This window comes from Ylistrum balloti, unplaced genomic scaffold (genome assembly GCF_031769215.1).
Source record: "Ylistrum balloti isolate Yb309-2 unplaced genomic scaffold, AGI_CSIRO_Ybal_v1 Utg372324, whole genome shotgun sequence".
Taxonomy (NCBI): Eukaryota; Metazoa; Mollusca; class Bivalvia; order Pectinida; family Pectinidae; genus Ylistrum; species Ylistrum balloti.
In genome coordinates, this window is record NW_026783070.1 from 37,580 (window position 1) to 50,127 (window position 12,548).

Below are 12,548 nucleotides of genomic sequence, written 5' to 3' on the forward strand. Positions count from 1 at the left end.
TTTAAACAAAAGGATTCTGTGGGTCTATGGTTTTTTAAACACTGATTTCATTAAAAAAAAGTTTTGGAAAATAAACACAATGGAACACTATAACTTTTTTTTATACTAATGAAGTTACATTTAACTTAAGGATAATCAGCAATTGCCTGGAGGAGTGCCAGGTGACACACCTGAAGCGAAATTCTTCCGTTTTGGGCTTGGCCATGGGTAAAGTTATAATTTATAAGTTAGTTACAAGACCCTAGATTGTTCACCACTATAGCATCACTATATATTTATTGATTTTTGATTAACTAGCACACCTAACTATATTTTTATTACATCCAACATGATACATTTTACATGTTAAAAGCTAATATTGAAAGCACTTTACATATATGTTCATAACAACAAACTATACATAGGCTTTGTTCGTGTAGGATTTGACTGTTGTGGAGGACTTTGTGTAGGATTTGACTGTTGTGGAGGACTTTGTGTAGGATTTGACTGTTGTGAAGGACTTTGTGTAGGATTTGACTGTTGTGGAGGACTTTGTGTAGAATTTGACTGTTGTGGAGGACTTTGTGTAGGATTTGACTGTTGTGGAGGACTTTGTGTAGGATTTGACTGTTGTGGAGGACTTTGTGTAGGATTTGACTGTTGTGAAAGGCTTTGTGTAGGATTTGACTGTTGTGAAAGGCTTTGTGTAGGATTTGACTGTTGTGAAAGGCTTTGTGTAGGATTTGACTGTTGTGAAAGGCTTTGTGTAGGATTTGACTGTTGTGGAGGACTTTGTGTAGGATTTGACTGTTGTGAAAGGCTTTGTGTAGGATTTGACTGTTGTGAAAGGCTTTGTGTAGGATTTGACTGTTGTGAAAGGCTTTGTGTAGGATTTGACTGTTGTGAAAGACTTTGTGTAGGATTTGACTGTTGTGAAAGGCTTTGTGTAGGATTTGACTGTTGTGGAGGACTTTGTGTAGGATTTGACTGTTGTGAAAGGCTTTGTGTAGGATTTGACTGTTGTGAAAGGCTTTGTGTAGGATTTGACGGTTGTAAAGGAATAGGTTGTGTAGGAGGTGACTGGTTAATGACAGCTGATTGTGATACATCTTGCTGGGTGTTGTGTAGGAAAGTTGTATGAGCAGTGCCTTCTTCCCTTACACCAGGTATGTTGGAAGTTTGGTCTGTTCTCACTGGCATCAAGTCATTCAATATATCAGAGTCATCTCTATGAAGGTATTCATAAGCTGAAGCTTCACGAGTACTAGTATAAAACACACTGTCTGGAGAAGGGTTGTCACTTTTTTTCCTAGTGACCTTGTCCGTATTTGCTTGTTTATGCAACTCAGTATCTTTAGTATGTGTATGACTGTGTGAAATTGGTCCTTCAGATACACTTGGTTTTGGATTCATCATCTCGTACTTGGGTCTATTATAATTTGAATACTCTGCTTTCTCTTTAACTGGGACAACAGTGTTAGAACCCAATTCAATGGCAGGAGCTGCTTTTGATTTGCGAACACGATCATCCACATCTTTTTTCAAAGTACTTGTCTGAGTGGGTGAAAACTGAGAAATATTCATTGCAGTTAAACAAAATGATCGATCGCTTTCTTTTCCTTTTGATGAATTTGGTGATACCTGAAGATGTTTAAAATCTGATGAAGCAGTTGGATAATTCATTGATTTTGGTGGGTAAGAAAACCTTGGTGGTTGACGGAGCTGCCTTTGTCTATAGTGAACTGAATCAGAAACATTGTGGGGGCTGCTTTCTTTTGATAAAGCCAGATCAGGTGATTGTACAGGTTCAACCAAAACCCTTGTTTTTTGTAACTCACTCTTGACCACACGATTTTGAATACCAAGAGGCACAACCTCGTTATCAGACTGCACTTTTGGTCTGGCACCCATTCTAACATTAGTTTCTGACTTTGATTGTTTTGATGGGAAATCTTTCAGTAAATGCCAAGAAACCTCCGAGAATGGTGACACTGCCATTTCTGGCAACATTAGCTCAGCTGAAGGAGCGTATTGTATAGGAGGTCCTTCCTTTATGAATCGAATGTCTTTTGAGAGAGATGATGTAGAATCATTGCTATCATATTTATTTTGAAGGAAATCTGATCCTTTTTGCTGTAGTATTTCATGCATGGTACAAGATTCATTCATACTTTGCCGAGGAGGTTTGGGCGGGGGTTGATAGGCCTCAGGTATCAAACAGAATTTTTGTATTTCCTCATTGTCCAAAGGAGAGATAAATGTTAATTTATCATCTTCTCTCTCAGAGTTATCCTGGACAGAGCTTTTCCCACTGGCACTCTTCGCACCCTCCTTAGCCATTGCGCGCTCCCTTACAAAACTTTGTGTCCTCTGTTTTTCCCTTCCCAGTATTTGATCACCATCTCTTGAAAATTCATGGTAAGACACACCTTGTGGATCACTTATTGCATTTTTAGTTTTGTCATTCTTGCCCTTGTGTCCAAATGCATTGTTTTCACTGCTTTCCATCACTTTTGAACCAATCGGCAGTGAAGAAGAGTCAGATAGCACAGAAACTGTAGGACAGTATTTAAATTTAACATCCGTTTCCTGTGCACAGTTAAGACTGGTAGGGCTAGTTGTACGATTCTGTATTTGAGATACGCTGTCCCATGCTTGTACTTCTTCATCTCCTGATGAAATCGATGAACTACATGATGCATTTTCACTTATTGACATTGGAAACACGGATTCTTCATCAACAGGCATTAATGTTGCCTCATAAGGAGGCAGTTCTTCATCTTCCTCTATAGGTAATGGAGGTTGTAAACTTTCAAACTCCTCGTCTGGTCTTAGAGAGTCATACCCATTACTTCCAACAGTATGTGATGGTATCTCAGCACTACTGACACTCATTAAATTTGACCCAACTTCTGGGATTCTTGATGCATCAGATATGGGTGGAACATTTGCAGAGTTTGGAGCTTCAAGTCTACTCTCCCTTTTGTGACTCTGTCCATGTCTTTGCTCACCATGAATATTAATGTGTGACTCCTGATTTACTGCAGGGTCATTTTCTTGACTGCTATTTTCTCGGCTTCTTCTCCTCCGTTTCCTTCGAGGTTTGCGTCTGTGATGTCTGTCATTGGGATTTTCTCCAGAATTTGTTGTTGTTAACAGTGCACAACTGCTACTAGTGCTTGCACGATTTGCTCTATGTCTACTTGTTTTATTTTCCTCTTTTATCTGTCTAAGATGTCGTGCATGTTGCTTTTTAATTACCCATTCATTCCAGTATAGATGTTTCAAACAGACAAGAGTTGTTGCCAGACATATGGCAAATTGAATCACAGCCAATGCCAGTAAAAATCCATGGACAAGCTTTGTGGAACTGTAGTTAATTTCCACATACTCTTGTATATCACGGTAAAATCCACTATTTAAATCGAGTCCACCGGCTGATAACACCACTACAGGAATCGACAGGAGACAAGATAGTACAGAAGCAATAAGAAATACCCTTACAATGTTTACACCTTTCTTATTTGCTGCCAAAATACCAGAAACACCAGCAACAGCAGCAGCGGCTCCACCCCATACACCTCCTCCCATCTCGTGGCCCCATATCTTCTGTACATAGCCAAGGACAGAAAGCACTATTTCACTTAAACCTACCAGTGACAGAATTATTGTCAATGCAAGGATCTGATAATGTGGAAAGCTGAACAAAAGTCTTACACGAAGAGACATGGTTTCTGGTTTGTCAATTTATGATGCCGATTTGCAACCTTCACCTGCAATTAAATGCGTCGTTTTCACGTTTGCAAACATGGAAAAGCGTCCTTCAAATGTATGTAGATGCCTATATAATGTGTCCATATTTATGTCTTTACCATTAATCATAGTTGTCAACTGGTCGGCTGTCATTGCACTGTGACCACTGGCGAGCTTTCTTGCTTCTCAACAATGTAGCTTTTCTGCCATGACAAATACGCAAAGGTTTTTGGCAGAGGTTGCACCTGTTCATTGCTAGTCATGACGTATCTGCTAGAGAAAACGATACGCCTAATCAATTGTGTAAACACTTTCATGTTATTACATACCTGTCCAGGTAAGTTAGTTTCATTTTAATGAAAGGTTTCTATTCATTGGTTGGCCAGTGTTTACAATAACCAATAAAAACGCACGTAACAATAAATACAAACGGAAGTACGGTACTCTAACCGGAAGTTTACAATATGGCGGGCAATGATGATGTTTGCAAATTGGCGTATGATGGACAACTAGAAATTTTGAAACAAAAGTTAAGAGACAACAATGAATTGGCAACAAAAGTCGACGAGGTAATAAAGGTGGTGCTAGCGATTTAAAGAAGTTCAACATTTACTGATGAATGACAGAAAATTACCGTGCAGTTTTAATTATATATCTGCCGTCTACGTTAGTACGTTATTTTCAATTTCATGAAGGTTCTCTATTGTCAGAAATATGTCCTTTTGGTTTTGAGACATCAGAAAAACCAAAATGGCTATCAGGTGGGTATCCTGAATTTTGAATATGAAAGTTTGTTGTTGCTCCTTCTTGGGAAGCACTTGGATGTATTTGTCCCGGATTTCATCACGATTCACCCCTCATATGGGTAACAGTCCTGCATCAGAGAGAGATAGTTACTACTAATCAGTTAGCTACTCAGGGTCATTTTGAAGAAGAAACACGAAGTTCTTTTTGAAAAATGCAACAAAGCGGGATGTCGTCTTTTATCATGATGTAATAGCCTGGAAGAAAGTTGTATGAAAAGTTTTGCTGACTATAGGGATTTGCTCTAATAAGGCAAGATGGTCAGTGCCCTGATTGGCGAAATAGAAGTATTTTTCAAAGCCTTTCTTTCTAATGATAAAAGTTTTTTGACCATATTAAGGATACTAGTGTATGTACCATATTCTTTTGGGTCGGAAGAGAATGACTCGGTATCGAAAAGAAATGTAGTAATTGATAAACGGGCCTGAATGAATGACAATTATCACTTTATTTTGATTTCATTCTCTCTATCATTTTACAGACAAACAGGATGCCACTGCACTGGGCAGCTTCAGCAGGCCACTTGGGGATTGTGGAGTATCTCTTTAAATACAATGTTCCAGTAGATGCTAGGGATGAGGTACAGTAACGCTCAAACAATTAGGGTGTTCAAAATTTCATTTGATGAACATTTTAAAGACAATACATAAAATACAATAAGACTATGTTTGATGTTTTTATACTGATGTTATTGACAGTCCTATAAACTGTTTGTTTTCTATTTGTTGATGTGGACGGAGAGGTTTCAAGTCTTCACTGATTATCATTCAATTGAAATTCAGTTTAGTAATTGTAAGTTGCTTTCCCTGTATTATCAACTCTTTAACTTTTATAAACCTACCAGATACATGATTTTTATCCTTTAATGATATTATAAAAAAATTTCTCAATTCTTAGATATCATCATTGGTTGCCACTTATTTTTGCCAGCCTGCCCTGGCTGTGAGTCACAATATAGAAGTGATTGAAGTTCCTTTCCAATATCAAGTTCTGGACATCAAGAAACTAACCAATTGGTTCCATGTTTAGCCATAGTGTTTGGCCATACATGTTCAAAAATTGTTTCTTGATCATTCTTTAGTTGAGATTCCTACCTTTCAATCATGCATGTTTCATGTTTTATAGGCCAGGGTTAATCCCAGAAAATTTTATTTCTTTTGATGAATGTCTTTTGCTGTTACATATGTATTGCTTAGATAATTAAGAAATACAGACATGTTTCTTGTATATTATGATGTCACACTAAAGTTTACTAATTCATAAAAAATCTTCAATCTGGTATGTGTTCTCTATTTTGTCAGTCAAACTGGACTGCATTGATGATAGCGTCCTCCGCAGGAAGGGACCAGATTGTCTCCCTTCTGCTTGGAGCTGGGGCTCAGGTTAATGCTGTTAACCAAACAGGCCAGTGCTCACTCCACTATGCAGCCTCAAAGAACAGATACCAGGTATCAGCCTCATTAGAAAATCAAATTTGTACTTGTATGAATATATTCTGAAAAATAAAAACATTTTTTCTCTCTGTCATTTTGTCTACATTTAGTCATTCGGTCTGACGGTGTAGAAGCTTTGATTGGACTTGTCATTATATTACTTGTTGATTATAGTTAGTCAAGCCTTTTTGGGAAAAAAAGATCAAAAGACTGACCATAGACAGTGGTAAATGCCAAAGCTATATCATTTTCATGCTGAAACTTTTCTTTGAAAAGTTGCTGGAAAAAATAAAATTTAAATATGATTTTCTGACAAATTGATCATTTGCATCTTATTGACATACAATGTTATTACATTCTGTGATGTTTGCTTTTAAGATAGCCGAGATGTTGTTGCAGTATGGGGCTGACCCCAACATTGCTGACCAATACCTACATACGCCCTTACATAGGGCTGCTTCTAAAGGTCATGTGAAGCTGACTAAACTCTTACTCCAGTACACAGTAGATGTGAATTCCAGGGACTCCGAAAGAAATACTCCATTGTAAGAGCTTGTTGTGTTTTCTGTCCTACTGAACTTACTATCTTAATGTGATAAACTTATTGTCAGCTTATCATACATCATTTGTTCATCCTTAGTATACTTTACACATTTCTTGTCATATCTGCCATCTTAAGCAGGATTTTCCATGACTCTCAAAAAGCATTTTCACTCCTTAAACTGACAAAGGACCCCATACTTAATGAAGTTTTCAACTTTAGTAAAGTTCAAGTTTTTAATGAAATTGTGATGGTAGCACTATGATCCTTGGGGATCATTTGTCAGATTTTACTGTTAGAACTATGATCCTTGGGGATCATTTGTCAGATTTTACCGTTAGAACTATGATCCTTGGGGATCATTTGTCAGATTTTACCGTTAGAACTATGATCCTTGGGGATCATTTGTCAGATTTTACCGTTAGAACTATGATCCTTGGGGATCATTTGTCAGATTTTACTGTTAGAACTATGATCCTTGGGGATCATTTGTCAGATTTTACCGTTAGAACTATGATCCTTGGGGATCATTTGTCAGATTTTACTGTTCGCGCCAGGATCCTTGGGGATCATTTGTCAGATTTCATTAATATTCCTGAGAAAAACTCTTTCTTGAACATGCCAGTATTAGTCATGCAGAATTTTGCACTTGATCAGATGTCCAAGATGGCCTCAGGCAGCTATTTTGGATTGATCATTTATATATCTGATAATATACAAACATATTCTTTAAGGGTTTTTGTTGTTCATACCAAATGTTGAGTGTGTAAGGTTTAGAGGACAGTTAACTGTGTGGCCATTTTGTAATTTCACACAATTCATTCCTTATTGATATCGCTGTTAAAGCAACAGAGAAAAAGTCAAACTAATATAGAGCCAATGAAAGTTATCAGATTGTGCACACAGTTCTATGGTTACATCTCATGTTTCTGTAACTTTATCAACTTCTTAGTTAACTTCTTTTTTATAAATCTGTTAATTGTGACCCCATACTATCATAAAATTGTTTTTGGACATTTTAAGACACTTGGCATGTGAGGAGGAGAGGACAGAGGTTGCTTTGCTGCTAGTGGGACATGGTGCACAGATAGAACTCCTCAATAAGGTACAAGTAGATTTTACCTAAATTCATATACTAAACTACACTAATATGTGTAAAGAAACTGCTGACGTGTATAACTCATTCATCAATTTCATATTTGATACAGTTGGATAAGTGAAAAAAGTATTACATATTACCAGCAGATTTCCTTACGAATCATGGAAAACAAAGGAACTCGCTTTAGGTCTAAAAGGAATACATGTATTAGAAAAGAAGCGTAAAATGTTTTTTATAATTTAGAAACAAATTGATATTCTCTTTTGATATTTCTGTCAGACAGAACTAATTGCCTGTGGGAATACTGATATCTAAACTTAAGTAATGAAATTAAAAAAATGAAATGTTAGAATTTTAGAATTGGTAACAACGTCCTCAATAAGTTTTAAACTGACTGTCTACTATGTGTGCACCTTCAATAAACAGTAAAATAAAAGCTCATTCTGTAATATTTTTTGTGTGCAACTTTGAATTGTTTTAGAACTTGGTAGGAACAGAAATAACAATTCTTTGGAATATATTGTATCACTTACAAGTGAATTTGTTTGGTTACTGTATCTTTTTAATTATAAATTACGAAGTTTATATATTTTATATGGTAATTTCTATGAACACAATAACAATATGAGTTAACTGGTAGACAATACCAAGTATTCAGAAACTGTTTAAGGAATGGAAAACATCTCATGAAGTACTTCTTTATTTTTCAGGAAGAGAAATCACCTCTTGACTTGGGAAAACCAGGACTTCAGCGATCACTTCAAAATGCCAGTCAGTCCTGACAGTTACATTTTTTCAAATCATCATTTGTGTTCAAACTTGAATCAGCTCTGGGTAGTGGACATTTAAAGGACAAAACTAAAACTATTTTTGACCACATAGCTGAATAACATGGTGTTCTGTCTAGAACAATGTATTTATAACTAGTACAGCCAGGTGCTAATGCTGACACTTACTGCTATGTGTAATTGTTACTGTGATACATAATTGTATTTACTTATTGATCATCTGCTTTTATGAAATAAAAGATTGAGATTTATAAAATTTGTGATTACTTTTTCTGAAGGAATGGCTTATTCAGATATTCAAGGTGGTCACTAACAGTACTAAAGGGCTCCCCTTGAAAGAATGGATATCTTCCATTGTGGGTGTATTTGTGCAAGCCCTATTTTGAACTATCTGATTTTCAAGTTGCTACAATCACCTATGTTTTAGCTCTACTGAACAGGCATCTTTGTAGTGTGGCATTTGTCGTTTGTCATCAACTTTTCCCTTTAACTAATTTTTCAATAACAAAGAGAAAAGGGTATTGATGTTGAGTCAGTAGCATCCTGGAATGATTGGCTACCAAGTTTGTTCAAATGAATGATCTTGGCCGCTTTTTCGAGGTTAAAGGGGTCAAATGTGTTCAAACTGCTAACTAACCAAGAACCCATTGGTCTTGATATTAGTTAAGTATGACATCTAATGAGATAAAGGGCTATGCAGTTTGTTCAAATGAATGACCTTGACACACTTTTAAGGTCATTTTGGTCAAATGTGTTAAAAATTTTCTTTTCAGTTAGAGACAAATGGTCAGGATATTTAAGCCAATGTCATAATCTGATCAAGGGCTTCCAAGTTTGTTTTGCATGAATTACATGTATTTGAAGGAACATGTTCATGGTTATCAGATATTTGGAACCCTTGGTGCCTATTTGTGATAGTGTCTGTTGATGATTATCACATATTTGGAACCCTTTATGCTTAATTGAAGCAAAGTGTCTAATTATGCTTATCATATATTTAGAACCCTTTATGCCTGTTTGAAACAGTGTCTGTTAATGGTTTTTACCTTGTGATCTATAATCCTTCTTATATGACTTACCAATGTGACATGAAGTTATATTTCCTTGAGCTGCATTTCAACTCAGCACACTGAATGAACTCCATTTTACTACCCATCACTGTTTCTAAGAACAGCATAGCTCTTCATTATATCATGTTTCAAGAAGCTTTCAGAGCCAAAATCCAACAACCAAAAACCAAAAGGGCACAACATGGGACAATGGGCAACCTCCATAGGAAATTTGAGGATGACCAATCCAATACTGCTTTCCAAGAAACAGTGATAACTGGTGCACTTCAATATGTCGACAGAAAAAAATCATAAATAAAATAGACAAATGAAAATATATACATTTACAGATAGTACTGTAGAATTTTTATTCAATATGCATATTTAATATTTACAACAGATGCTAATTGATAAATAATAAAATAAACACCTTTTTATCTTTTAAGCAGGGAATTGATATATGTACAAACAACAGGTATTTCTAACAAAACCTCAGAATTACATGTTGTTCTAACTAAGCATAGTACTGACTTAGTTATGTACAGCTCTGCTGTCACTGTAGGAATACATTATTCTTTGATAATTGTAGACCAGGGCAAACAGCATGCACATCTACGATTTAATTGACTCAGGAATGCATTATAATGTTTGAGATTTAGAAGATTCAGGAATGTGTTGCAATACAATGTGTGTCGTTAACATAAGAAAATTGATAAGTACATGTCTAATATTCATATGCACTTCCGTTCATTTTAGTTAAAAATCTTGTCTTGCACTATGGAGATAAGCTTAAAAAGTTGCAAACATGTACAAAACTTGAAAATGCAAATTAAGGACACAGAAAAAATGCTTGTTCAAAATCAGGGTTTTCTGCTTTCATTTAACAATTCATATTGAGCTTGATTGTTTCTTTAAGGTACTGAGTTAACAATTTCTCAATAGCAGCATTAAAACTAATATTTCTAATAACTGTCTTTCTGTGTTTCTGATAATTTGTCTGACTGGTTCTTTACAATTTCATACCAAATTCTTCTTTGTTTTCTTTTCATTTGGAAATAAGTGACATTTTCTTGTCATTAAGATAGTTTTGCACTTCTACCTTGTTACTTTATCCAACAAAGTACTTTGCATATGTCTGGTAATTACATCCCAACACAATTTCTCATCACATTGTTGGTGTTTCTGGTTGCTCACAGAAGACTGTAATGACAATGATGTGTTTTGATAATGAAGTCAATGTTTATGAACATTTCCAGATCATGATTGCCATATTTCCTCCAAAGAACATATATAATAAGTTCTTTACTTCATGTGTGATTTCAAATCCATAACCTTCTCCTACTATTGCATGCCATGATGCTCCAAATTTTTTATCCATCGTCTCTTTAATCATTCTTGCAGCAGTCTGGAAAAAAAGGGGAAATATATATATATATGTATGTGACTTTTGGTTGGCATGCTTGTATGATGAAATAATAAAGAAAACAATTCTATAATTTTTAACATACTATGAACTACCTGTTCATGGGCAATAGTTAAAAACTGGGCCCAAATTTATCATCAAACCAAAACCATGGTGGCAAATTAAAATTCTGAAATGTATCTATAATGAGAAACTCTATGTATATGGTCTTGGAAGAGAAGGAGATAATATAAATTCCTATCAGTTGCATGTATTTTCTGAAATTGTTTTGTTAAAATTGGATAACTGAGAAAAACAATCATCGATCCAAAGAAAAACAATCAGTCTGAAGTTTAATACATCAGTTATTCTATCAATGAAATACACATTGTTTCATGCTTTTGTTAATATGACACTAACCTCATTATTACTGGAAAACTTTTCACAAGCTGTCACACATAATTCCATGGCTTCTGTCTTCATCTCATCATTCATGTCTGAATGCTGAAATCAGAAAACAATAATCACAATAATCATATTATACTACCACACTTATCAACCATTTCTGTGATTTCTAATTTAGAAACATTCTTGGGCCAGGGGTATTTTGAGGCAGGGTCTCCTTTTCGTGGTTGGTGGCTACCTCACTGAACAACATTTGAGATGCTTGTCACATGACATTCAGAACAATTTGAATAAAGTAGCCTTCCCAAGAAGTAATAGATGATGTCAGGTTTTGCATCAGCAACATACAATTTTATAATTTGATAAATGTCATCCTTAGAAATATCATTAAAATTTTCAAACAGCATCTCTAAAATTATTCTTTTTAAGAATCAAGTATTTATCATATATCATACTGGATATTATAATCTATAGCAAAGTTATCATAATTATGAAAGTAAGCGTGTGCCATATACACAAATAGAATACATGATTTTGATGTAACACAACCTAAAAAAGGATTTCTCTTGAAAGGTATGTATAGTCAGATCAACAGTTATATTCTCTTTCTTTCACTTGTATCCCTGTACTTTTAACATCCAGGAGACAGACACAATCATATTCATACTCAAATTCCTTTATCCAAATGCATCAATAGGAGCAAATGAACAGCTTAATTTGGGAAATGACACTATGTGATATGATCATCACGTTGCACAGTCTGAATATATGTCTGAGCGTTTACTCATTTAATAAACCTGTGGCAAAACAATAATGAACATCAGATCTACTGGTCGCGAAGGTCTACTAATCGTAGGTGAATATTGCTATGTAAGTATTTATGGAATTCTTGCGCTGAAATGTCAAAGTAAAAGTCGATACACAGCTGAAAAGGATATAACTTACACTCAGCAGGGGGAAACTGGGTTTAGTGTCTATGCCTAAGGCATGGAAACATATATTAACGCATGTATACAGTTGACAACAAAGAACGTAAAATACGTTCAACTCGTGATTGCTTCATATATTTACCCTGATAAGTGGATAGGTATGGACACGTTTAGAATCAGGCTCCTTCTTTTCTTCGACAGCCTCTGCCATACTGAATGTTTCAGCTTTCTTTCGGTTAACCTGTCAAAAAGATCTCAAATGCTGGCAATGAAGCTATGCAATGGTGGTTACCAAGCACTACTGCGCATGCGCATATTGTAAAAGAATTTATTTCCGTTTCCTGTTGCAAGCACATGTGTTTGTTT

General features: G+C 35.5%; 3 protein-coding genes across 3 annotated transcripts; 1 reads left to right on the forward strand and 2 right to left on the reverse strand.

Moving 5' to 3' along the window:
* On the reverse strand, nt 1-4,020 carry LOC132564490 (uncharacterized). The gene is given in 2 exon segments (XM_060229144.1): nt 1-861; nt 864-4,020. Coding segments are annotated over 2 exon segments (3,312 nt in total). The 5' UTR covers nt 3,709-4,020; the 3' UTR covers nt 1-394.
* A 176-nt stretch (nt 4,021-4,196) lies between these two features.
* Nucleotides 4,197-8,616, forward strand: LOC132564500 (26S proteasome non-ATPase regulatory subunit 10-like). The gene is made up of 6 exons (XM_060229153.1): nt 4,197-4,301; nt 5,018-5,116; nt 5,838-5,984; nt 6,348-6,514; nt 7,534-7,615; nt 8,320-8,616. Exons 1-6 carry the CDS (start codon nt 4,197-4,199, stop codon nt 8,389-8,391), a joined length of 672 nt encoding a protein of 223 aa, XP_060085136.1. The 3' UTR covers nt 8,392-8,616.
* A 1,173-nt stretch (nt 8,617-9,789) lies between these two features.
* On the reverse strand, nt 9,790-12,455 carry LOC132564499 (dynein axonemal light chain 4-like). The gene is made up of 3 exons (XM_060229152.1): nt 12,325-12,455; nt 11,269-11,352; nt 9,790-10,851 (listed from the first exon to the last, which is right to left on the reverse strand). The coding sequence occupies exons 1-3, from the start codon at nt 12,391-12,393 to the stop codon at nt 10,687-10,689; spliced, it is 318 nt and encodes a 105-aa protein (XP_060085135.1). The 5' UTR covers nt 12,394-12,455; the 3' UTR covers nt 9,790-10,686.
* Nucleotides 12,456-12,548: the final 93 nt, after the last annotated feature.